At 40.0% G+C, this 27,200-nt stretch overlaps 2 protein-coding genes across 2 annotated transcripts; both read right to left on the reverse strand.

Annotated features, from left to right (window-relative positions):
• Positions 1-1,198: 1,198 nt before the first annotated feature.
• Positions 1,199-15,105, reverse strand: timeless (timeless circadian clock). Its single transcript, XM_005469429.4, has 30 exons — positions 14,918-15,105; positions 13,707-13,848; positions 13,463-13,616; positions 13,003-13,117; positions 12,800-12,862; positions 12,584-12,685; positions 12,336-12,491; positions 12,088-12,221; positions 11,554-11,641; positions 11,279-11,455; positions 10,850-11,067; positions 10,666-10,769; positions 9,278-9,447; positions 9,068-9,193; positions 8,124-8,275; positions 7,727-7,824; positions 7,522-7,648; positions 7,193-7,394; positions 6,655-6,791; positions 6,272-6,351; positions 5,481-5,604; positions 5,296-5,378; positions 4,992-5,146; positions 4,640-4,856; positions 4,441-4,509; positions 4,157-4,275; positions 3,623-3,860; positions 1,767-1,818; positions 1,610-1,674; positions 1,199-1,520 (listed from the first exon to the last, which is right to left on the reverse strand). Exons 2-30 carry the CDS (start codon positions 13,789-13,791, stop codon positions 1,393-1,395), a joined length of 3,738 nt encoding a protein of 1,245 aa, XP_005469486.1. The 5' UTR covers positions 13,792-13,848; positions 14,918-15,105; the 3' UTR covers positions 1,199-1,392.
• An 859-nt stretch (positions 15,106-15,964) lies between these two features.
• Positions 15,965-21,701, reverse strand: prph (peripherin). The gene is made up of 9 exons (XM_005469428.4): positions 21,008-21,701; positions 19,629-19,689; positions 19,207-19,302; positions 18,277-18,441; positions 18,056-18,181; positions 17,710-17,930; positions 17,494-17,540; positions 16,881-16,954; positions 15,965-16,748 (listed from the first exon to the last, which is right to left on the reverse strand). Exons 1-9 carry the CDS (start codon positions 21,628-21,630, stop codon positions 16,677-16,679), a joined length of 1,485 nt encoding a protein of 494 aa, XP_005469485.1. The 5' UTR covers positions 21,631-21,701; the 3' UTR covers positions 15,965-16,676.
• Between the last annotated feature and the right edge of the window lie 5,499 nt (positions 21,702-27,200).

Raw genomic sequence — 27,200 nt, forward strand, 5'->3', positions numbered from 1 at the left:
TTTTAAAAATTCCAGCTTTTTTTAAACTACAAAAAGTCCCGAGAAATACAGGAAATAAAAAGCTACAGTTTCACATCTGCTGAGAAAATGTGCCACAGTTACCTTGTGCCACAGTCACAACTAAACAACTGTTTCTTAAAGGAAACAGTTGAGTATAAACATACACACTTTAAAAATCAAATGTCCTTTAATTTTAGAATGAAAAGTCATCTTCCATTTGAGTTATCATTTTTTTGACTTCTAAATATTTAATCTATTGGTCAGCACGATGCCTCATTCATGTAAGACGAATGCTTCTGGTCACAGATCCTGAGTCACTGCTGACAACTAAAGTGTCTGACCCTTAAATTCACGTAGACCATTCCACTGTTCACAGGAAGTGATGTACCTTTAACCTCTCAGCTTTAAGGACTCCACCCACACATGCTTAACTCAGCAGTGTCTGTAGATTGTCAGCTCTGCTTCTGGCTCTGTGGGATGGGGGCAGAGCAGATGCTGTGACAGGAAGTCACTAACGTGGTCCAGATGTGAGGACAAAGACCACCTCCAACCCAGCTGGAAAACGTGGACGTCTAGAGGCGGCGACTGCAGACTAGATGTAAGATCCACACGTGGAAGGAAACCGAATCGCACATTTGTTCTTCGGATTTTTTTTTTTCTTTTTTTCACAAGTATGACTGAACCTAAGAAGAATTTTTATTTTTTCCGGCTGTCTTGTACATCTCTGTAACTGTAAAGCCATTTTTTTTCAAAAACTGAAAGCTACATTTGAAAGCAATAAAGAGAAAAAAAATGAGTCTGTGTTGCTATTCTATACTTAATTCTTGGTTAATAACATGTATACGCCCCCCTAGTGGTGCAACAAAGGCCAAAGCACAACAAAAAAATCTGTCAGGGAGCCATTTTTGTATTCTGTCAGCAGTGTGGTTTTATTTATCAGTACACTTGAATAGAATTATCAAGTCCCAAGTCAACATTGACAACAACTTGAAAACATACAAAAGACTTGTATGCATGGAACAGCATTCAGACAAAAAGTTTAGTTTCAGAGTACACATGATGCACAACCTTCCCCAGCATCGTTTGATATCTATTTGGGAACCTTTTATAAACATATACAGACTAACAAAATTAAAGACCAGCAGAACTTCTTTAGCAGGAAACCCCAATAAATTGTCCACTTGGAGAAAAAAAAAGATTTTTTTTCCTTTTTACACAGGCTCTAATTTTCCATATGTTCTTTTGGGTTACTTTTTTTTTTTTAGTATTCCATTAATAGTTTCTTCCTGTCTGGACTTCAGGCCTCCAGAGGGCTGCGTGCACCTCTGAGCAACATGCGGGACCTTTAATGCATCTCCCATCTGAAGTTTTACAGCCCATTAAAGGCCGTCTCTAATCCTCCTCTTCCTCTTCATCAATTAAGACCACGCGTCTTCTCTTCACAGGAGCAGAGATGTCCTCCTTGTCTGAATCGTCATCGCCATTTGTATCCATAGCCGCTGCAGTAGTGGAGTCTTCCTCTGCAAAGACAGCAACGTGTTAGCAAAATGATCAAGCTCTGTCATAATCAAACACCAGTGAACCCTTCAAACAAGCAGGAGCGCAATACCGTTCTCCTCGTCATCCTCCAAAACTCTGCTTCTGTTTCTTTTAGTTGAGGTGTTGTCCTGGGAACTGATGTAAACATGGATATTTAAAGAGTTAATGCTCTGAGGATTTTCCCCTTATGTTTACTAGTTAATAAAAATCATAGGATGAGACCTCACCTTTCATTTACATCATCTGTGTCATCGACAGGAGTGGCATCTGACTCAGGAGCTTAAAAAAACAACAAGAACAAAACACCCAGTATGAACACAACTCACATCAATGTAATTACTGCTCCATCCCCGATTAACGGTACACATGCAACTTCTTAAATGCTTGAGACACTAAGTATTTTACCAGCATTGCAGCCATTTCCCATCCTGATTCTAACGCAGCTGTACTACTTCGCCCAAATTGGCACAGCAGAGGACTCTCATCATAACATGTGGTTTCTGACTTTATATTATGTGCACGCTGCTTTTTTCTAGCAATTTCAGATGCAACTACAACAAAAACATGTTTGGCATAACTTGCATAAATAAAATACAAGGAATTGCCAAAATATACCCAAGACAACATAGCAGTGCTTCACAGTTTTATAAAACTGAGTTTTATATAGAGAGTAGAAATAAAGTCATCATCAGTGCAGCTCTGAGACCAGGATTCACCATGGCAACAGGTAAATAAAGAGCAAAGCCTCCATTTAAAATCTGGTGGATTTATCTTAAAAAACAAAAACAAAAAAACAAAACAAAAGAAAAACGAGGAAAGAAAAGTGTCATTTTAGTCAGTAATATCTGTTAAGTTGAATTTGTACTAGATAAAGCTGGAATCCTAATTTTACGTTTATTTTGTTTTTGTAAATCAAATTATTCAAACATAACTTGACAGGGAGAAAGTGTAGGTGACTCAAACTGAGGATAAAAATCTGGAGAAACAGCTGAGACAACGTTTACCGTTTGATCTGTGACATTAGTTACCAAGAGAGCAACAGATAGATCCACCCTCAAGTCCCTTGACCTTGAGATTCGGGGTCACTGAAATTCAACCTTGTCTGAGATTTTTACCAGATGCAGGATCAAAATCTTTTCAGCCTCATCTTCACTCAAGTGTTCGCATTAAGTCTGAGATGCAGCTCTTTAACCGATTATAGTGCGACACATAACACACCAACGATCGATCGGTTATAAACATACGGTACAGTACCAGGCAGTAAAAGTGTCCAGTGCAGGGAAACTGGCTGACAGTCTGACAGCTGCATTAATGTCCACAGTCACAAAGATGGAGATTATTTTACTCTGAGCTGATAATAAATCACTGTCTCCTTCTTTTTAGGTATTCTAACAACTAAACGATTAAAAAGCGCTCATGTGAGGGAGTCAGGGAAACTCCGTTTGTTGAAATAAACCTGCCAGCAACCAGGTTTAGTTCACAGAGTCTGCTAAGTGACTCAGAGATGAACATGAAAGCCAAAATTTCCCTCATCTCACGGTTAATAAACTCAGAGTCGTTGGCCAAACCTGCTTCCTGGCATAAGGCCCAGCTTCCACTTCTTTGGGTTGTTTTATATTCAGTTAAGTTTCCACTGTCTAGACTGCAGACCTCCAGAGGGCTGAATTCACCCCCCAAACCACTTTAGGGAGCTTTTGTTTTTCTCAGCTCCTGTCTATGGCTTTTACAGCGTCTTAAAGATGGCAGCTAATCCTAATCCTCAAACCATCTTCTGTCTTTGCTTCACAGGAGCAAAATGACCCTCGATTTAATCTACAACATCTGCATTAGGCAGCTGAATTATTTTTTCAAACTTAAAGCTTTGTTACTTTTTTCCTAAACAACTACAGATACAAACAAACAGTGGTCAATTCTTCACAACCTATGAGAACAGTGCTATCGTAACAGATTAACCTAATACTACTACTACATTAATTATTACTCAAGGTTACTGCTACATTGTTGGCTATGTGACAAGCTACAGTGCTGTAAGCTGTAATTAAATGGTTTCATCCTAGACAGAAAATAAATCTGCCACATATACCTGCATCCTCATCGGTGAATCGTTTCCTCTTGCGTGCAAGCAGCAGAGCTCTCAGGGCCTGAGCTCTCTGTTCACGCGTCGCGTCGTCCTCTTCCTCCCCACGGGGTTCCTCTGCTGGGCTCCTGGTCCCATCTTGCTCATCATCATTTTTAGGTTTGTCCTCCTTCGGGCTGAGAGCTGCAGCGGCACTCCGGAGCTCAGATACACTGATCTTTGCAGGGATTCTCCAGAAGGACTCCTAGTTACCAAAAAACAACAAAAATTTTTTTTCAACAACACTCACCTCAAGTTTTTTTTTTTTTTGTATTTAATGTAGTTCTGTGTCATTTCTAAATATAGATTTCTCTAATTCAACATTTTATTTATTCTTGTTATATTAATTTGTCATCAGAACTGCCACATATGAAACTATATATGAAAAGGCTTCAGCCCAAACTACAGCAGCACAAAACAGATTAGGAGTAGGACTACAGCACAGAATAATGTCAAATGACTCATTTGACAGTGAAATATCACTCGCATGCAAGCACACACCTGTTCATTTGCAGGTGCTCGCATTCCCAATTTGCGCAACAGTCGCTGGAAGCTCTTGTTTTCCATGGCTTCTTCATTTGACTCTGTGAACGGGGCCAGTGGAACAGGCTGGGACAAACCTGGGAAACGGACCACAATCATTTCAATACTGCGCCAAATAAAAGTAATTACAACATGCTTTAAACGCACTGTGCAGCATGCATCCATATCTTCCTAAAATCACCAAAAGCAGAAAAAACACCGTCTGGAAAATGTTTTTTTTTTTTGTTGACAGATGCACTCACCGTCATTTTCACGATCATCTGCTGTTTTGTTCAGACAATTCTGTAGCCACAACAAAGGTCCAGACATGCCTATGGGGGGAAAAAAATCCAGATTTTAATAACTTACTACAAACATTAAATCCACATCATCGCATTACATATTATCCATTCATCCTCTCTGATCAGTGAGAACACAGGGGCAATCTGGCCTTTGTCTCACCTTCCTGTTGCAGAGCATACACCATGTTCTCTACATCGGGTCTCCTTTCTCCTGTAGAGTGCATGCCTTGGCTCCTCCTGCCACCATTTAGTGATCTTTCACTTTCCTGCTCTTCAAGGTCCTCTTCCTCACTCTCCTCAGACTCAAATTCATCATCTCTGTCCACAGGATCATCCTGGGTGCCTTGTGTGAGTTCAGCCAAGAACTCTTCTTCAGTCTGCACCAAAAAAATGTTTGAATTCATTAAGAAATTGACATTTCTTCAAATATAATTCATTCAGAACAAATAACATCTTATTTGTTCTGAAGTTTTTAATCTCTTATATTTTAAGCATAAGACTAAAGTAGCTACCATTATATTTCCAGTGCTCTTCCCGTGAGCACTCCGACTTCTCTTCTTATACAGTTCTCGTCTCTCAGACACCAGGCCCATGCTGAGCAGCTTGTCCACCACACGTGCTCGGGACCGCTTAGCAGTGAGCTTCTTCATGATGTTACCCAGCACATCTGTGAAAGCAGAGGTTTTATCAATCAAAACTGAACACACATGCTGTGAAGTATTCATGCTTAATTTACTGAGACTGGAACAGAGGACAGATGAAAGGTAAAATTTAATTTTTCTGTCATGCGTTTAAAAATAATATAATATCTGTTACCATCAGAGTCTCTATACTCCTCAAACAGCATCTGCAACTCCAGCTCCTGCTCTTCAGTCCACAGAACAATTCGAGTACCTTTCCTTTGAATACGACAAAAATTCTTTAATGGCAGCCTTGTTTAGTGTACAGTGTATTATTAGTTTGCGTTACATCCTTCATTGAAAATAAACCACAGTACATACTTGGGTTTCTTCAGTTCTTTAGCATTGTCCACCAGGCGCATATGTACCAGCTGCGTCACTACCTGACGCCGAGTACGGTTGCTGTTGCTTAGTAATGGCAGGAGAGTCTCCACTATGTCTGGCACTATGCACAAGAGTCAGCAGTCAGAACCTTCAAACTTCAGTGCATCATGTACAAGTATATTTAGTAACTTATAACGAGTCTTGGGTGCAATATACTCTCAAGTAACACATTAATGTGGTCACATTACTTTTTCAGTAACGCATCACTTACTTAACTCTGTAATCATGTCACAGTTAGAATTATGTTGTTATTGTGCTCCAATGGTTCAATTATCAATTAGCTGGTTTGACAGTCAAAAATTAATTAAAAAGCCTCTATTTCTATGTGTACATATTTCTACAGTAGAATTGCAGTAACAACTGCTCTAAAGTTACTTTGGGTGATTTCTAAATTTGTTTTGATTTCAAGCAATAAAAGGTTGTATGTGTGTTATTATTAGGATGTTGATTTATGTGTGTGGGACTACAGAATGAGATTTATTTTAACTGGCAATTATGTAACTGTGTATTTCAGGCCAAGCTATAGAGTAACACAAAAGGAAGTAACAAATACTGTAACAATGTAATTTCTACAGTCATTAAGTAACTCAATGCATTACTTAAAACAAAACAAAACAAAAAAAAAAACCCAGATAAGGAATAATAACATGTTACTTTTTTTTGAGTAATGACCCCAACACTTCTTATAAGAGACAAGAAAAGATGTGCAAACAGCAAATAAAGCCAACCTTCAGAGTCACGGTGCTCCTCATAGAGTCTGCGCAATTCCTCTTCCTCCTCTTCAGTCCATGCTGGTCTCTTTTCCTCTCTAACAGATTCACAACAATGACATGCAATACTTCTAATTATGAACATAAATACATATGGATGCTTTACATTGTTACACATATGATATGGCACATTAACCGTTTTCACACACGAGCAACAAGAAAGTAATTGGTCACACAAGGGGTGCTGCCTAGAAATATGATATTATACTCTGTTTTATAATGTCTATAACAGTTCAGGGCTGCAGTGCACATGTGAAAATGACTTTACATGAACACATGTATGAAGTCCATGTAAACAGAACCTGAGAAAAAAAAAAAAAAAAAAAAAAAAAAGCACCCACTCTTTGGTGTAGCCTTCTGTCATCTCGCGTACAGCTCCCACATTTTTCCAGAACAGCAGCTCCACATATGCCTTATTGTTCTGTGCTGCCAGTGAAACGAACCGCTTCACTAAATATTTGCCAAGAGTCACTAGTTCCTGTGATGGAGAAGAAGAAAAAATGTAAGCGATTGTGTAATATCTAAGCTTTATATCAACAGCTTGCAGAAGAAAATGTTCTTTTTAATTGCTAGATATCTGACATGCCAGGTGCCCTCCGGTGTTATCAATCACAGAAGCTTCCCTCACCTGAATGTAACAGTGTCCCCTCCCTTTAGTACATGTTCTGGCTGCACACCAGGCAACCATACTTTCTTCTACAAACAGCACTTCAGACATAACTGATTTATTATCCAGTGTCAGGGTAGTCCCTGAATGTGGATATTCTGGTATCAGAATGTAGCATCAGTAGGAACCTCCCATAGTGAGCCATCTCACACAGACGTTAGAGAAACTTAACTAGGATTACCAAACGCTTTCCTCCAGTGTTGTTATCATACCTGGTAAGCAGCTGCAGCAGGGTCATTTAAGATTTTGTTGAAAATGTGGAAAACTGACAACTGGAAAAGCAGGGCGTCCATTTTAAGGTCAACAGCCAGGCGGTGCAGCATTCGAGCAATGCAGTGGTTTGTGTGTGGGGTGTTTTTTGAATAGGATTTCAGCAGGAGAAGGTACGGACGAACAATACCGGGGGTGGCAAATCTGTGGAGACCAAGAGAAGGGGCAAACTTCCCATTAGGAAAGTCACAGAATTTGTATGCAAACAGACTCTAAGGCAACATTTAGCATGGATTACAGCACAGATTGGCCACAAGTTACTTCTCCTCACCTCTTGATAAAGTCTAGAAATTTGAACTCCGTTTCAGAAACCTGGACAGACTCCAGCTCTTCCTCTTCCATCTCTGGCCCATCCTCCTCCTCTTCCTCCTCCTCCACCACAGCAGTCTGAGATGACCCTGAAGTCAAAAGCAAAGGTTTGAATCCTGCATTGAGGCTTTTGCACAAGAGTGATAAATATACATTTCAATACTTACTTGGCAGTTTGGCGTGCAGGATCTGCTTAAGGAGCTCCAGTTCCTCTTCAGGTTCCACATCAGCTGAACCAAACACATCTCCCTCTGGCCACACCTCTCTGAGCATGACAAGAAAGGAAAAAAAAAACAAAAATGTTCCTAACTACACATGCCTGCTTAGAAACCTAGGATAACTGAAAGAAAAGTCTAATTTAATAATTGAATAAACAAAGTAATTTTTAACCTTTAAAAACTTCTACAAAAGGCATTTGTCATATCCACATGATTTCAAATTGAGTCTCTAATGTGGTTAACTTTAGAAACGGTGTAAATTTTAAGCATTTTGCGGTGGCCATTATAAGATTTAAATTTAAAAAAAAAAAAAAAAAAAAAAATTATAATACTGAGTTTTACTGACCTGGCGGCACGCAGCAGCCCCAGAGCTTCTGGGCCCATTCGAACCAGCAGAGCATCCTGCACTCTCACCATAGCCTCAGTACGCTGATCCTCGAGGGGAGTCTCAGACGTGGCATCAAACGGCACTAAGCTTTGAGTTAAAGATTCAGACAACTGCAAACAGAGGACAAGAGGAGACACTGAGCGTGAGCAAGTATGTCTCATCGATATGTTTTTGACATTTTTAAGACCTCTTGTCTAAAAATCAGCTCTGAAACAAAGCTTTCTCTCTGCTACTCCTGATAATAATATTATAATATACTTACAATGCAACAATATTGGAGTGTGAGTGTGTGTGAATATAAAGCACGTAGGCATAGATAAAACAGCTGTATGGATGTGAGTGAGATCAGGTGCCTGAGACTTGTAACAGAAAGGACTCTGAATGCTTACATCGAGTAGAAAGGTGCTTTTTAACTACCAGTCAGGTCTATACGTTTCTAGATAATGGTAAATTCTTTCGTAACTTTCCAATCTCGTCAGTAAATTTTAAATCAAACAATCAAGATGTCATTAAAATGCAGACTTTTAGCTTTAATGTAATGGGTTTATTGAATAATCTGTTTAGGAATTACAATCATTTTAAATACAAAGTCACCCAAGAACTTATGGATATTATTCAAAGGGTCTCCTGACCTTTCCAGATTTTTTCAGCCATGACTTATTTTGTCAAGTCACACCCAGCGACATCGATACTATTACATTTTCCCCCAAAACAAAATGATTCATGTGTCTACATTTAAGATAACGAGGTTGATTTGTCCCATTTTTCTTTTTGGGTATAAAACAAGGAGAAAAAGGCTTTTTTTAAAAAGTGAAATTTCCTGTGAAGTAATCTTCCTAAAAACGATTTCATGTTTCTACACTACCAAACAAACATCCCTTGAGGCTGAGCTTCACACCAACCTTAAACCCTGCACCCTTCAGCTCTTCCTCCACAATCTTCCAGGTCTCCTCCAGGGCCTCTGGACTAGTTTCTGGAGCTGCCTCCTTTTTCTTACCTTGAGACTTTCTCCGCTTCACCCTCTTCCTCTGAAGAGTTAACAGAGCAAATGTTAACATTTAAAAAAAACAAACAAAAAAAACAAACACTGCAAATTAAGCATAAGAACTTACCTGCACCATCAAGTTTTTGCGGCCTTTGCAGAAGCGGTCTAACATTCGCAAGAAGAGATGAGTTGACTCTACCAGGTCTTTGAGGTAGGACTCAGGCTGCTTGGTTTCATCATACTTTCTCAGCAAGGTCAGGAAAATCTCTCTGTACTCCATCAGGTAGAATATGTTACCTAGAAAGTGAAAGTAAACAGATGAGACAAACTCTTATAATCAGCCATAAACAAGAATTAACACTAAAGATCGTCTTAGTGGTATACACAGTTGTGGACAGAAGTTTACATCCACTCATCGTGGGCATGAATTTTGTGGTTATTTTTGGATTTTAATCATTTCTTTGAGTTGTTCTTTTTCCAGGTTGGAATAATTGTACAGCATATATCTCGGGTGAACAAGTATGAATTTATATTTCAAATATATACCACTAATATCTGGCTAATATTAGTACCGATCCTCTAGCTGTTGATTTGAGGGGAAGGTGAAAAATTTGCAGGTAGTCCTCCTTGTTAATTATTCCATCCACTTTGTGCAATGTACCAGTACCACTGGAGGCAAATTAAGTCCAGTTTGAAAGCCTCACCTTCACTCCTCCATACATACCTCTTGACATTGTGGCCAAACAGCTCAATCTTTGTCTCATCTGACCCTAAAACATTTATCCAGAAGGTGTTTGGGTTGTCTCTCAATTGATGTAAAACCCACTTCACTGTGGACAGTGATGCTGGTCTTTGAGCAGTTTCTAGTTCATGGCAGGCTTGAGCCTTGAGGTTCCTGGGTTGTTCCTGAACATCCTGACCAATTTCCTCTCATCTGAGGGTGACAGTTTGGGTCTTGTGCCAGACTTTGGCAAAGAGGTGACACATCTGAATTACTGATCTTGGAATGTGCAGCTGTTTAGAAGTGGCTCCAAGCAATCTTCCCAATTTGTGCAAATCTACAATTCTCCTTAGCACGTCTGTGAAGTTCTTGGACTTTCCCACTGTACTTAATACTTGTCAATCCAATGAGTGCTATCAAGCAAATCCTTTTCATAGCAGTTGTACTCAATCATGACCATGAACGAGAAATTAATAGGCCTTGGCGAGTTGAAAGTCATTGTAGAACCTTCAGCACCACTTGTTAAAAGAGTGTATTAGTGGTACATATTTGAGACTGTTTGTATACTTTTGACCCTGCGTGGTTCAGAGAAAATCCAAAATAAATTAAAACTTGTGCACTCAAAGTCTTGTTTTTTAAAATCATTTAAGATTTATGCTGTACAAAAGCCCAAATTTACCATGACATTCATGCCCAAACGTCTGATCACAACTATACATATGCTAGAAGACCATGTGAAAAACTGTTCACCTTGAACAAAAGTTATATATAAACTTTTAAACCTACAATCTTACTTTTAATGACGCTGGAACTCTGCCGGATGCTTTCATCCTCCGATCTGTCCATCTCATTCACAGTTAGCAGCAGTTCTTGATATGCCTTTAATGCCAAGTGCATCCTAAAAAGAACAAATCGCAGCAGTGTTGGGCCAACTCAAGTATTCGATTCCATTAACCAGCTTCTAAATGATCGCCTTACCTGCGGGACCAAGAAGTGGCCTCTTTGCGGTCTGTGAGCAGCATCTCATAGTAGTTGGTAATGTTACGCTCAATAAAATGAAACGCCCGGATTGACATGGTCTCAGAAACTAGGTCGGCACGGAAACAACTGCCTCTGTTGAAAGCCATGAAAAAGCTGAGTGCCCACAGGTAATAGGTCTCATCATGTTGCTGAGTCTGCTCACGAATGAGACTTTCCTGTTGAGAAGACAAAGAAAAACAAAAATCTGGTGAAAACAAAAAACATTAGATGCCCTTTTTGGATGTTTTCTATGGTTTTAAATGTCGAGGTTAGAAGCATCTTCCTGTTCACAAAACAAGCATTTTAATAATTTAGCTGAGAAAAACTTGTGTTCAGCATATCACTGTACATCTATACAAAAAAATAAGACACGTAACAGCGGCCGACCTTAACGAGGTACATGAGTCGATTGTAGCAGTTCTCCAAGAAGTCCACACAAAACTCTCGCAGGAAAAGTCGAACATTTAAGGCCGAACGTCGTTTTTCCCCACTTTCTTGGGCCTTTCGATGCCTCTTGGGAACACGTCTCACTGCTTTGCCAATGTCGTGAGTGTAATCTTTAAACTTAAAAAAATAAATAAATAAATAAAACAGAATAAATTATTTTTTCTTAACACGATCACTTAATGGAAAGACTTCTTAATGGAAATTGAACAGCTCACATTCTGAAGGTTCCTGTGATAGATCACATCTTTGTCCCCTATTGCCTTCAGTCCTTGAACAACAAAAGACCCTCCAAAGCGAGAGTGTCTAAGAGGAAAACAACAGCATATACATTGTGTCTCAGTACTGAGGATGCTATAGCGCTTTTGGGAACATTTTTGCAAGCATATAATGACATTTATCCATCCATCTACGCTAATTCTAAGCCAACTTGTTGCAACTCCACCATGTGTGTTAATGCTCTGCTGACTTTTGCCATGAAACTATTTTTTTTACTGCAACTCTTCTGTAGATGCACCTCACCCAGAGGTATTCCTAGTTCACAGATACTTCTAATATAATACACATTATTGTGAACAGTCCAGAATTGCAGGAAGGAAGTGATTTTGACTGAGAAGTTCAGAGGTTCGAGTTGGAACCCTTGCTTACCCAGGACCTCCCACACACCACCACTTGAAAATCTATGTGTACTTAAACTCTTCTGTAATTGGCAACGGTAAACTTGGCACTAAAGAACATCTGTGTGTCTGCACCTGGTCCCTCTCTGTAAAGTGCGAGAATGTTTCTCTGCATGCTCCTTCTGCCTCAGTGCCTCCAGCTCATTAGAGTCCTTCTTCTTCTCTTCTGCTGAACGAGCATGGCCGGCACTCACCAAAGCTTCTGGAGTCTGTAAAGAAAGAAAACAACAACAACAACAACAACAACAACAACAAAACCCACTGAAACAGAGAAAGCTAGAAAATTTAGATGTGCACTCCCAAAATGGATTTTTCTGTCTAACCTGGTCTCTGAACATAAGGGAGATGATTTCCAACACATGCATACTCCACTGCTGCTCACTCTGTGCTGAGGCCAGGAACTTGATCAGGTCATCAAAGCCGCTCATGTGAATGGCCCACAGCACTCGATCATGGACACTGGCGTCATCATCCACTTTCTGCAAATAAGGGATAAAAAGAGAGAGATTAGGGATGGGAAGAACTTGCAAAGCACTTATATGGAATCAGCATAATGTTTTTTAAGTCAAACCTTCTCTTCACTGGGGTCCGCAGGTACATGAAGCACATTTCTAACCAGCAGCAAAATCCTCTCTATCAGCAGGTTATCTTCTTCCTGTCTCTGCTCCCAGTCCTGAGTGACCAAAGGTGAGGATGCAGACAGAAACACATGAAGAATCAGAAGCATTTTTACTCCGAGTGGAAACGGTTCAATGAAAACAAAAATCTGAACAAGTGAAATACTCACAAGTTGTAGAAGGTTGTACAATGTCTCACTCAAGATACAAAACACACTCTCACTGGCAAATGCCTGAAAATGAAAGATAATGATACAGTGGCAACAGTGATACTTTTATGGTGAGCTATAAAAACATGGGCTGCAAATATTTTGTTTGTAATTACATAAAAAACACTTTTTATAAAATCCTTGCGTTATTGCTGTTCAAATACCTCCTTATAAGCCTGCAAATGAGACGTCACTTGCAAAAAGTGATGCCTGAACACCGGGTCATCTGGGACTTTACCAAAACAGAGCATGGCAGGCTGCGTGAGGTTGACCATGAGTCTAGAAAAAAAAAAAAAAAAAAGAAAAAAAAAAGAGAGATTTTAAGTAACAGATTTTTTTTTAAACCAACTTGTATCGACAGAGAATCAAATTTATTACTTTTCTAACAATGATCTGTCACCATAGTAACACATGTTACACGAATTGTATTATAGGACAGTATTACTATTTTTATTTGTCACTGTCACTTGCCTATCAATCAATCTTTACTCCAGAATCACAAAACATATCACATAACACAAAAATAAGATAAAAAATATACCCAAATAACCTTCACTAAAATACAGATAAGCATATTTATATATACACATATATTTTATAGATGAGACTTCTCAGGATTCGTACCTGATGCAGGCATCAAATAAGGCTTTGTCCTGTCTGTGCTGAATGATAATAGGCAGAAGGTCATTCTGTACAATCTGGCTTTCACCCAACTGCTGCCGGACATCACGGGCGTCATCTTCATGGCGTAAATAGCGAATCAAGTCTTTCACACTCTCTGTGACATAGAGACCGGGCAGCTGTGAGAGGACTGTTCTGGATCAAAACAACAACTACATATACATATTTACACTTCAAATGGACTCACCTAAGCAATCAGCCTCCTTGTGATAGGTGTCTCCCTCCAGATAACCTAGAGCACTGCACGTTGCCAAAAGTTCACAGTTCATCATGAATAAGTCCACACACCATCAGGGTGCCTTGAAGTCCAGGGGATCAGTGTAAGTGACCTAAAATTGTCAGAATAATCACAAAAAGCTTAAGCTGAAATAATTACTCCTTACAAACAAGGTTAGCAAAAGAGTGTCTCAAACGTGTCCTTGAAGTAGATGGCCTACAGCAGCAGAGGACCACACTTTGTGCCACTACTGTCAACTAGGAAAAGGAAACTGGAGCTACAATTACCACAAGCTCACCAAAATTGGGCAACAGAAGACCTGAAAATGGTACCTGGTCTGACGAGCCTCAATTTCTGCTGCGACATTCAGACAGTAGGGTCATAATTTGGTGAAAACAACATGAAAACGTGGTTCAGGCTGCTGCTGGTGGTGTAATAGTGTAGAGGACATTTCCTTGGTATGCTTTGGACCCTTTAGTACAAACTGAGCATTGTTTAAACAACACAGCCAACGAAGTTATTGCTACTGACCATACCTACAGTGAACCCATCTTCTGATGGATGATTACAAGCAGGATAACATCATGTCATAACGCTCAAACTATCTTTAACTAGTTTCTTAAACATGACACTGAGTTCACTGTCCTGAATCCAACACAGCATCTTTAGGTTGTGGTGAAACAGGAGATTCTCATCGTGGATGTAGTGCCACCAAATCTGCAGCAAATGTATGATGCTGTCATGTCAAAAAGGACCAAAATCTCTGTGTAATGTTTCCAGCAGCTTGTTGAATCTATGAATTAAGCTGTTCTGAAGGCAAACGAAGGTCCAACCAGGTACCAGCAATGAGTACCTAATAAATAAAGCGACAAATTTTTCCATATACTTCCTCAGCTGTGCTTGACTTGATGACCAACCTTGTTAAGTGTGTGTCGTTACAAACTGAGTGCACTCTAGCTTTACTACAATTACTACTATTTATTTACAGGACCTGCTGAAGAAACCTGACTTATGTTATTGATGGCATATTTAGAGCTGTATGCTATATACTTATAATACTACTATGCTACTATTTCTGCTAAGACTGCAGTCTTCCTTCTGATCGGTAATCTTGTGTCAGAGCAGCTACCTTAGGTTTTACGTTTCATACAGTATAAATAAAGTAGAAACAACTTACTTACCTTCTAGGTCGTCCAAATGTTGTTTCAGTCGCTCCTTTTAAACAACCTCCAGCGCATTTGGCGACAGTCTTTTCTAACAATATACGGCTGTTTTCCACTTGCAGTCACACAACTGCGACAAACCGGACAAGTCTCGCGCCAAGACCGCGAGCGAAAATTCTGGAGGCGGATGTAGAATGTCGTCACGACTTGAATTGTCTGCGCCCTGATTTCTGCCTTTCAGGTAGCGCCTTTTTAAGTTGGGGACTGAAAAAAGAATGTACAGCACTGACATGGCTGTGATAAGTTTAATTGAAGAAGCTTAATACAGAGATTTGAGCCAGCAGGATTCAAGTATGGCGGAAGCAAAGTTCGCGAAATGTGTGGAAAACCGCTGCAGTCTGCGATGAAGGTTCGTCTGGGAGGTGTCACTCAGGGAAAAAGAGATAGTTATAACAAAGGGTCCTATGTGATGGATAAGACCGTGTGCAAAAATGCTAAGCGTTGCATTAACTTAAGAAATTCTGTTGGAAAACCAGATTCAGTAACCCGCGATTGAGACCAGAGAGAATAGAAACAACATAAAGGTACAGGCAACAGGCAACCTCCCTCATAAGGCCTAAATTACTACAACAGGATTTTTACCTGTCTTATTAAAAACAAAAAACAAAAAAACAAAACAAAACAAAAACAAACATCTGTTCAGAACTCAGCTGTCTGGCTTTTAACGAGAACAAAAGAATCCCACTGTGGCCTTTTTTACACTGGCTCCCATTATGTATTAGAATTTATTTTAAGCTGTCATTGACTAATACCTTTGTGGTCTTGCTCCCAGCTACACCTCAGCTCTCTTACTACCCGATTCACCAGTACATACTAAAAGTAGCCAGATTGATCCACATATCGATATCATGGATGCCAAATATTGGTATCGGAACTAATAGCGTAATAGGATCGATCGTTTGCATCTATCCTCTAATTTTATTATGCAACCCACTTCACACGTGAAAATTGCAAAGTGCAGGTTATGGAATGATTACATTCATGGATGGACACACAACAACAACACTGATTTGCATGGATGGCGTTTATTTTCACGGATGACTTTTATTCTCACATACATGTTCTTTCCTCGGTTGTGCCAGATACACACGGCATTGCAAAGCAAAATCAGTAAAGTTTCATATTTTCACTGTCAGAATTTCCTATTGTATTTACTAATAATCCATGTCTTTGGTGAATGGTGATTTGCACAGTAAGAGGACAGCAAAGCTTCTAAAACAAATGCAGACATCTTGATTTGTTCTCAGTCGGTTTGTAAGGTTTGTTGGCCAAAGGGCAGTGTCAAGCAGTTTGTTAGTAAGGCATTCATATATAGAGAGAGATATTTATATAACACAAACAACTAAAATGCTGTACATAAATGACGTAGTTTAGGGTGTGGTTTAATACTCTGCTACAAATGTGAGATCATCTTAGGATTGCACTGTAAACCAAGGCCTCTGCGGTTCGTTTATAAAGGGGTTTTACTGCTACAGAAAGCAAAAGTGTTTAGCAAAAAGTTGGGTGGTTTAAATAGCACCAGATTGACACTGTCTAAAGGAATTCATCCATGGTTGCACCTATGCTGAGAGACAATTTGCTAAACAGTGAAACTCTTAACTAGTGAGAACGAGAACTACAGTGTACAGATCGGAGTTTGTTTTTCTATTTTTCATCAACATTTTCAGTTTTGTTTCTATCATGGCACTGGCCTTCATATTATGTAATGAGTTTCTGTCTACTCATCCATGTCATCCTTGTCAATTGCACCAGAATCTCTATCTTTCTCCCTCCTGGATTCCTTCAGCACCTAAAGAGGAACATAATATCCAGGTTAGTATAACTTTTCTACGTGATGCATACTAATATTGTCGTTGTGTTACTTGCCAGTGATCAGGGTTGTGATCTTTGGTAAGCAACATTTTTCTATAAATCACCTTACCTCGCCATCTCTAGTCTCCACTGTCTTTATCACGACAGTCCTCTTGCCCATGCTATCCGGAGCTTTTTCATAGTCTGCAAAAAGGTTCCGTTAAAATGCTGCTTAGATTTTAACATTTAGATATATGTGCACTCACAAAAAGACAAGTTTTACTTTTGAGAGATTTATTAGAAAAGTTGAATCATCTTGATGAATGACTGAAAGAGTTTGTTACTGGACAGTGATAAGAGGCAAAGTTCTGGGATTCTAGGCCCCCTTTGTCCTAGAAGTAAAAGAACCCATTGTTTTAAATGAGAATCCTAGATTACTTTTACATCTGCCTCCGGCATGAGCCCCTCCTGTTAGAATAATCAGTAAAAAGATGAACTTTTCTTTTGGAAAATGTTTTCTGTGATAAAAGAAGTCACAACACATTTTTATTTCATTACAATTTGTGCCAGTGATTAAGCCAAAGAGAGCAGCTCAGAAACAAAATGGGAATTCTGAAAACTTTTAAAGTTTCCATGCTGAAGAAAATGAAGAGCAATCAAATGGTTACAGCTTTAATGCCAAGGTGTGAGAGAATTTAATCTTATATTTGACTGTGAAAAAAAAAACAACAACTGTAGCTTACCTCCAAGGTGATTGCTCATGCCAATATTGAGGATGGGAACAGAAATCCTAAACAGAAAAATAACATGAAGGTGTTACAACATGTAATAAAAAGCTAATTGCTTTGTTGCACTTGAGTTGTAACATTATCTGGGGCTAAGCTTTGAAGAAACAGATGATACTGATACTGATCATGTTGTTACTAGTGAAGACATGGACGCAGCATGTTCTCGCTTACCTGCTCTCCTCCCCCTCCAGCAGTTTGCGGTAAGTGGCAATCTCAATGTCCAGAGCCATCTTGACATTGAGGAGATCCTGGTACTCGCGAAGGTGGCGAGCCATTTCCTCCTTCAGGTGGCGGATCTCATCCTCCAGCCTGCCTATATTATCTTGGTAGTTGGCTGCCTCATTGCCAAATTGGTCCTCTATTTCACGCATCTGCCTCAGCAGAGCTTCATTCTGAGAAAACAAAAACCCCACATTTGGACATCAGACTTTAGACGGCTATCCAAAAACATCTTGACTGCTGATACTTGTGTATAGTACATTATGATAGACTAATGACATCTGGTACTCCAGCTTACCGTGTTCTTCAGTGCATCAATTTCACAGTTAAGAGACTGAATCTGCCTCCTGGACTCGTTGGCCTCCTGCTTGGCCTGCCTCAGAGCATCATTGTTGCGCTTTGCAGACTCAGTCAGATCAGCAAACTGCAAAAAGCAAAAGATGAAGTACACATAAAAAAACACCAAATACTTATATACTTGTGTGTGGCCCGTCATTGTGTGTCTTTCTCTCTGCCTACCTTGGACTTGTACCATTCCTCAGATTCTTGCATATTCTTTAAGGCAATGGTTTCATATTGGGCTCTGATTTCCCTCAGAGCACCAGTTAGATCAGGCCTGGAGCTGCTGTCCACCTCCATCTTCAGCTGCTGGGTCTGGACGCTCACTTGTACATCCTGGATTTCCTGATGACGAATAAAAGCACATAAAAATTGTGAAAACCATTTTCCTTCTGCAAAGATGCTTTTCACATTCTCAGTGAGAAACATCTGTGTCCATACAATAGTTCCTCCGGAGGCTGGGTCTCATCAATAATGGCTAACTCTCAAGCTTTAGCAAACACTAACAGGAACGTCTCTTACAAATCCTTGCATATCCAAGCCTGGAGTGTATTTGCTCCCCCCCCCCCCCCCCCCTTTACCAGCTCTCTGCATCTGTGCTCCAAATACTTTAGTGCCTGATCTGTTATCGCTCCCATTTCCCTCAACCGGTTACAGCATATGGCTGCCCCTCCTTTAATCTGGTTCTTCCAGAGGTTTCTTTCCTGTTAAAAGGGAGTTTTTCCTTCCTACTGTCACCAAGTGCTTGCTCAAAGGGGGTTGTTGGATTTTCTCTGTATTACTGTAGGGTCTCTACCTTCTAATGCCTTGAGGCATCTAATGTTGTGAGTTGGAGCTATATAAATAAAATTGAATTTAATTGTTTAGTGTTATACTCACTAAATAGTCAGTTAATCTGATTATGATGATTTAAATGCTAATTAAATCATCATAATCAGATTAAATGATTTAAATGACATTAAATCACAGAGGATTTACGTATTTGGAAAGAATGTTACGATTTTAGATCTCCAGAAAATATTCTGTACTTTGATAAGTGAACCCTGAAAGAAAGAAGGTTCACATTTTTACAAACAAAGAGAAGTGGGATGCAGTGATAGGACCACTTACCTCATCATGGATTTTCTTTAGGAATTCAATCTCATCCATCAGAGACTCAATCTTCCTCTCCAACTCCAGACGAGACAGTGTGGCATCATCCACATCCTACAAAACAATGTAAAAGGAAATCATCAGATAGGATACGGCAGACATAAATAAAATGCAATAGAAAACATTCAGTGTATGTGTGTTTCAATTGTACAAACATCTGCACCCTTAGAGGATACAATTTTTATATAAAAACATGCATTAACTAAAAAATGTACACAGGCTCCTGTGTGCACTGGTCTGGATCAATGCCATTTTAGGAATCTGCCCTGTCATATTACTGTGGCAGTATTACATAAGTATTGGAGGTGGAACAAAGCTGTCCATTGTGACCTGAAAGGGGACACTGTAATCAGTCACGGTCCACTGAGCCTGTTGTTTACCTTGCGGAAGGCAGCTAGGTTATTCTCAGCATCTGCCCTCTTCTGGGCTTCTTCATCCAACCTAAGAACAAAATGCAATATTTTCAGTAATGATCGATGACAGTCAAAAATCTCCTTTATAAAAAGGCACGGGAGAAGAACAGGTGGACTATTTTTTCCCCCCAAGAATACTGTCTGAGTCAAAGGTTGCAGCAGGGCATCAGCTGGCAAAAAGCTTTCTGGATCAATTTGTTAATTTGTTGTGTCGTAAAAAGGATTTTTGGGAGTGCGCCCACTGGGATCAGCTGCTCTTCCTCTCGGCTAATGTGGCGTCTCTGCAGTTTAATAAGGTCATGCACTCAGAAGGGTTATGTACACACACACTTATAATTTTTTAACATATTTTTAAATCATTACACTAGTGAAGCTAGTTTACAGTGATAAAAAATTAAAGAGAATTTGCGTGATATCAGAAAATATTTAAATGAATTATAGGTTTCTGCTTATTCATTGGATTTCTTGTCAAACGTGTTAAAGTTTTAAAGTCCTTGATCTAAATGCAGAACATCTAAGTTTGCTTCTGCTAGCTTCTTCTGGGCTGTCAGTGTCTGGATGTGCAGGTGAAGGCAGGCCCATCTGTTATGTCAGACAGAGGTTTTACCCGGGCTGGACATAAAGTAGATTAGTGGGTCCTGCTGCCTCATCTTTAATTCATGTCGTGTTACACAGGGCCTTTTGTCCTAATGGGCTCTCTGGCACCATCCCATCAGCACACAGAGGGACACTGAAAATACACCTAATGGAGTCATTGGGTCACATTGATTTTTCCTGACGCTATCCTCACCACGCCTGACACCCAACCTCTCTTCCTCTGGTCCCATTTCCCCTCTCTCTTTCCTCGCTGGTCCTCACCAGCCCCTCCCTGTGTCCGATTTCTCCATCCTTCTCCTCGCTCCTCTTGTCTTCCTGTCTGCATGAATTCTAATGTGCATTTGTAAAGCACTGCACAGATTTGGCAGTCAAGAAAACAATTTACTGTCAGTCATGTCATGAAATTATTTGGCATCAATTACAGTGTCACAGATTTTTTTTTTTTCCTTTGGTCTCTTTGCTTTTGTTAATAGACATTTTTCACCTTACCTTTAGTTACTCAGTCTTTCAAGACATTTATATATAGCCAGATATGATTTGCACACATGATACGATGCAGCCTCCTGTGTCCTCTGTATCATGCTGCTGCTTTTGTGCCACGCCCAACCTCACCCTTTACACGAGTCAAGTAGCAGCGCAGCAGATTCTCTGTCTCCTCTTTGCTTAAAATGGGAGGAAAGAAAAGTAGATAATCTTATCTATCTATCTATCTGTCTGTCTATCTGTCTGTCTGTCACCTTGGTACCAACCTTTGCTTGAGTAGGGTCAAGTCTTCTGCCAGGTTATCCCTCTCCAGCTGGTATTGGTCCCTCTCTTTGCCGATAGCATCCATCTGGCGCCGCAGCTCCCTCAGCTCCTCCTGGAAGAGCTCAGATGCACGGTTGGGCTGCCCGTGCTGCTGCTGGCCCTTGAACTGGTTGAGCTCCTGCTGCAATGCACCATTCTGCTGTTCCAGGTATCGCACCTTCTCAATGAAGCTGGCAAAGCGGTCGTTGAGCTCCTGCAGCTCGGCCTTCTCATTGCTGCGGGTGGTGAGGAACTCCTGGTTGATGGCTTCGGCCAGAGTGAAGTCCACCTTGTCATAGGAGAGGCGAGGGGGCTGGGGGCTAGGGCGGGAACGCTGTTGGTGGAAGGCGGTGGATCGGGATGTCACCACAGGTGACATCGAACGCATGTAGCGTCCCGAAGAAACAGGCATTCGAGAGGACACGGGGGTGTAAGAGGACAACGAAATGGAGTGTGGGCTTCCGAAGGTGCGCCTGTAGGAGGTATGCACTGAAGAATGGCTCATGGTTGGGCTGGTTCTGCTCTCTGCCGCTGAGGATAGGTGTAGTGATGTAGGCTTCAAGAAGCTTGTGAAGCAACAGGACATCAGACTGAAGAGCTCTGAGGGTTTTTATGCACCCAGGCTAGTTGCCCTATGAGCATCACACCTCCCCCCTCGCCCATTTTCCTCACCCCACCCACATGATGCCTTCCTTACTCAATCAGTCATCAGCACACCAGCTTTGACCACTCCCTACCCTTCAGAGCCAGACTCTGCCTCTTTCTGTACTGTCACCAATCCTCTGCCTTGCTCTCTGTCTCGACGGTACCATCCTTTTAACCAGAGCATTTGGCAGAGAGCCACTCCAGCTTCCACAACACTACTTTAAAAACTAAGGTCTCCTCACTCCCTCCCTCCTTCCCTCTCTGATTTTTGCACTCGCTGACATCTTGAACTTGTGTTTTCTTTGTCAGTTTTAATTTCTTATATCTTACATATAAGTGATTTTACTCTTGCATAAACTTCTACAATTCTCATAACAGTGCCAGCTGAGGATTTTGTTACCCGGTTCTCAATATAAGAAAATGTGAAATTCTATTCTTAATTGAATCACCTAGGTACATTGATCTGATTCTTTCCTTTCCATTTGTCTCCCTGCCTCTCTCCTCTTTGTCTCTCTCTCCTTTTATAGTAATGGGATACTTTATTGATATTCTGGGCGTCTGGGACAGAGCCATGACTCTGCAGTTATTCCATCCATTTGAAATGCACTAAACCCAGTAATCCATGTTTGAGTAGGAGTTGTCAGAAAACTCTGTAATTCTGGTCACTGGTGGATTTTTCAGTCCGGGTAATCCAACTTGTAAGTTCATAGAAACACTGGTCATGCAGATGGAACAGGTGACATACAGTGACTTTTGTTACAAACTCACAGAGTCTGTGATTTACCAAGAACAAATGATTTCTATTGTACTCTAATGCACCAAGCCAATAAAGTGCAGTTTCCCAGAAAATGAATTCTTCTCTTTACATTTGCTGTTTTTCCTCCAGGTGCAGACATAAAAATAAGCTACAATAGAACAACTATGTGTTGCAAGTATAAAGTGTAATTGCAAGGTTGCAAACTAAAAAGTCATGATGTCCCACTGTGCCATTTAAGAATATTAGCTCAAACTGTGAAATCTAAGTTATAATTGAGGATTACATGATAAGCACACAGCACTGCAACAACTATCAAAAGTATGACTCAGTCTGGTGTAAATATTAAGCATTAATAGAAGATTTGAGGCAATGCCTTCAGATCTCTCAGCAGTCTCTGTGTGTGTGCCTGTTTGTGTAAAGTAATTTTAACCAAGGTCTGCAGACAGTCCAGCATAAAGTTGATGTAATACAGAGCATGCTCTGTGTCAACTGGGTGTGGCACTCTTTGTGTCTCCGGTGATGCTCAATACCTCTGATAGAATCATAGCCATTCAAGTGATTACATATGTTATAACACACATGTGGCACAGTCTATCATGTTATTTCCTCCTTCTAATACATATACCCACACGTCGTTACAAATAAATCAACAGCCTTTATTCAAACTCAGTATTTTCTGATTAGATTTAAATTTGGGTTTCCTCTTCCTGAAGGATCATCTGCAGCACCCTGTAGTGTAATTAGTCTAATCTCTTTTTTTCATCTTTCATTCACACTCACACAAACGCACTCAGTTTTGCTCTGCACTTCAGATCTGCAGCTACTGCCGAGGTCTGGCTCTCTGTGTAACAAATGGCCTGTTAGCCATGGCTCTGTAATCTAATCAACCTGCTGTATGATCAGTAATGCTCTCTTCTTTCCCTCCCCCTATTTGCACAGAGCTCATCTCACTTTCTATTGTTTCCAGATTCTGCTCCAACCAGCCAGAATGGCTTCTGTCAAAGTTTCTTATCCATCCTAAGACTACCTGCATTTCTACACTAGCTTTAACGGTGTTTATGTGAGGCACATGCACTTATGCCCACATTTAAAAAAACATCATTGTCAGTGATTTTTCAGGGGACTGTATCAATAATACTAACCATCAGCCAGATGCTGCCATTAGCATTGATCCTTCTGGTTCTCTGAGTATTCCCGAGGGGGCATGCCCTCAATGCTTCTTCTTTGACACTGTCAGGATAGAATATCTTTTCCCATTTCAACCCGCTGAACTCAGTGTGTGCATCGTGTTTCAAATGAAAGCAGATATCACACTCATGTGGAAAAATAGGGAGTAAATATACTGTGCTGAGATTTCATTATCGGGGTGAAGGGAGTTCATGTATTGGGTGTGGTCTGGGATTAGATATCAGATCAAAGTTGAACAGCAGTGATCAGAGCAGCACAGAGCATTACAGCATAAAAACCTAACTTATAGAAACATTTACAAATACGCATTTCTTTTGTCATTTTGTCATTTTAATTTCACTTTTAACTTTTATATATTGCACAGAAAAAAGTCCGAATTTCTGGATGATTCTGTTGAGCTCATTCTCCCTCAGAGCGGTCGTGTTACAAGCAATATCTGACTTATAAATGTCCCAAATCAAATATGATAACACTTTTGGAAGTTTCAGGGTGGCAAAAATCAAAATGTGAAGCATTTGTTGGGGGTTTAGTCTTTCATACAAATAGAGATAAGTGTGTAGGTGTAAGAAGTGAAAAATGTAGTTGTGTGAAGAATCTGATAATATCAAATGCCTTCTCAACTGGTTAGTCAGCAGTTAAAGGTATAGTTCGTTTTTTAGGTTATTTAACATAGATATACGTTGACTGTGTAATTGTGTCTTCTAACAATTTGATGCATTCTTATGAACTAATCCATTAAAAATACATAGGAACAGGTGTTGGTTTCTGGAAATATTAATCTGTTAATGTTATGCCAGGCAGTGTTTGGATCAAGTCTCCCTGATTGCTCAATTCTAAATACAGTATGATTACATGTTGATATTATGTTAGAATTTATTTGCTAAGTCCAACAATGTTAGTTCTATTTCAAAGAAAGGTTAGCTAACAATGGCTAACATTAACAAGTTGACAGCAGGAAAAGTGACAGAAACGTTCTGCACATCCTAAACAACTCACTTCACTATTGCTGTCATCACATAGAAGTGAGCTACACTGACTTACTGATTCATATCAGACTCCTTTCACAATGTTTTACAGCCTCTTCTAAAGTACCTGCCAAAGTGACACAGGTAAATGTAACATCATTTTCTTACATGGCGCCACCATGACAAAGGTGCCCTTATACACTTGAAATTAAAGGGGTAAAAAAAATAGAATTCAGTTGACTGCAATCTGCAATCTACTGACATCTAGTGGTTCAAGCTCACACACTGTAACTTTAAAGCAGGCATGAATGTTTGGACTGTTAAAAGGTACAAAAAAGCATTAGAAATGGTTCAAGCAATTCTGAAAAAAAATAAGATGTGGTAATATTGTGTTGTTTAGAATCATGTAATGCATGCTGAACATGATGTTATTAATGCAAAAGAGTATGAACAATATGTTCTATTAATATTTCCCATTAAACTGCTGGATGTGGTGGGCTGCAGCAGTGCTTATCATCATGTTCTTCTTGTAGAAGATTTTGGTGTGCTGAGGTTGAATGAAGGAAACTACATCCATTTCAAGATCTGTTGCTAGGGAGTGGTGAGCAATAAAGAGTGTGTTAAATTAATCAGAGCCGTTTGGCTGCCTGGGTGGCGTCACCTCACTGACTCATCTCTGGTTTCACTGTCCGGAATAAAAGTTTGAAGAAGGCCAGTAATCTAACAAAGAAAAAATGATATTTGACCTCCTGAATCTTTCAGTGGAGCTGGGTGACAGCGCCAAATGTATCTTGCTTTGACTGGGACAAGTGGTGAGATTGTAGTAACAGCTACAATGCTGTGAGGGCTGCGATATATATCATCAGTGAAAAACAGTGGCCTCCCAGAAGGGCTATTGGGTCGTGTCTTGGCTGAGTAGCATGTCAGGAATGAATGGAAGTGATTTGAACAGGACTGAGAACATGTGACCAGGAGACATGTTAATGGCTGAGCATGATTAATGGCTGCGTTTGGTCATTAGTGTAATGGAGCAGCACAGTCGTGAGCAAGCCGTAGGAAGGATATTCATTTGGAATCTTGTTTATGCAATTTAAGTGAGACAGAGACAGTTAAAGGACATGTGGAGCAGTGCACATATGAACCATGCAGGCATATGCATATTAACTCTTGGTTTTACAGTGTGCTTAGTTGAGAAATGTTTTTATGCACATCCTTTGTCTCATATTCTACTACGTATGGTCTCAGTGTACAGCAGTAAAACCATTTTTCAGTAAAAACATTTGAAACAAGAATACATGTCACTTTAGACTTTGATTCATAAATACAAATAATAATATGAAAGCCATATTCCCCTTGGCTTCCCTTTCACTCCGTGTCTTTGTTCTATATCAAGCCTCTTCCATTAAAGATTGCTGCAGTGACGTCAGCCTTTTCTCCTTTACTGCAGTGTGTCATACATGAACCTTACTATCACCAGTGCTCTGTTCCTTCGGTGCCTGAGTGTAGCCTGCTGTGTTATAGTAAATCATTTTATTCCAGTGGAGAAAGATATTGATAGTAATAATTTTTTCAGTGCACTCAGCTACAGCGTTCTTACAACCACAGTACTTCCTGACCACATCTGCTGCTCCTGAATGTTCACCATAGGGTTTCACACATTTCATAATGTAGTAGTCCAAACAAAGCATCTTGTGTATTTTGTCATAGATTTTTGAGTGCCATGTATTAGTTTCTACTTAAGAGAACTGCTGTTTGATGTTGGGGAAAGTACTTTGAGTTGATTTTGCATTGTTCCAGGTACTTTACATGTGAGTACCATTTTCAATCAGGGCTTTTTCTTTCAAGCTTAACAGGATGTTTTTTTTTAATAGTATGGATTGTAGATCTGCAAATTTAAGAAGATTCTTATCTTTACACATGCAGCACGTATTCCAGCTCTTGAACTATCATCACTGTAGCTTTCCTGACCTACAGATTAATGTTATCACTTCAATTTTATACACTCACCTGCCACAACACACCTGTTCAGCTGCTTTTTACTGCAAATATCATTCAGTCATGTGGTAGCAACTCAGTGCACTTTGCCATGTAGACATGGTCAAGCAAGATGACCTTTAAAGTTCAAACTGAGCACCAGGATGAGGAAGAAAGGTGATTTAAGTGACTTTGAACTTGGCCTGGTTGTTGGTACCAGGTGTCTGAGTATTTCAGAAACTGCTGATCTACTTGGATTTTCCACACAGCCATCTGGTCTGAATGATGTCAGAGGTCAGAGGAGAATAGCTAGGCTGCTTTGAACCGCAACAGTAACCCAGTTGCAACCAAGATATGCAGAAGAGCATCTGTGAATACACAAAATATCAAATCAGCACCAGAAGATCAGACAGAGTGCCACTGCTGTCAGCCAAGAACAGGAAACTGAAGTTATAATTCTCAAGGACTTAATAAAATTAGACAATAGAAGATCAGAAAAACCTTATTTGGTCCGAGTCCCAAATTCTGCTCATTATTCAGATGGTAAGGTCAAAAGTGGGTATAAACAATCAACAGCATCAAGCATCAGTTTCAGAATGACTGAAAATAAATCAGGCAAACAAACAA

This window comes from Oreochromis niloticus, linkage group LG5, assembly GCF_001858045.2.
Source record: "Oreochromis niloticus isolate F11D_XX linkage group LG5, O_niloticus_UMD_NMBU, whole genome shotgun sequence".
In the NCBI taxonomy this organism is placed as follows: Eukaryota; Metazoa; Chordata; class Actinopteri; order Cichliformes; family Cichlidae; genus Oreochromis; species Oreochromis niloticus.

Excerpts from the sequence above, each read along its gene's own strand:
- timeless (XM_005469429.4), bottom strand. The coding sequence starts at position 13,791 with ATGATGAACTGTGAACTTTTGGCAACGTGCAGTGCTCTAGGTTATCTG. Across the intron at positions 7,649-7,726 it reads CCTGCACGCCAAACTGCCAA|GGTCATCTCAGACTGCTGTG; the intron begins GTAAGTATTGAA and ends TTTTGACTTCAG. Across the intron at positions 5,605-6,271 it reads GGAGCACCGTGACTCTGAAG|TGCCAGACATAGTGGAGACT; the intron begins GTTGGCTTTATT and ends TCTTGTGCATAG.
- prph (XM_005469428.4), bottom strand. The coding sequence starts at position 21,630 with ATGTCCTGTTGCTTCACAAGCTTCTTGAAGCCTACATCACTACACCTA. Across the intron at positions 17,541-17,709 it reads CTGGAGGGGGAGGAGAGCAG|GATTTCTGTTCCCATCCTCA; the intron begins GTAAGCGAGAAC and ends TTTTCTGTTTAG. Across the intron at positions 16,955-17,493 it reads CATGAGCAATCACCTTGGAG|ACTATGAAAAAGCTCCGGAT; the intron begins GTAAGCTACAGT and ends ACCTTTTTGCAG.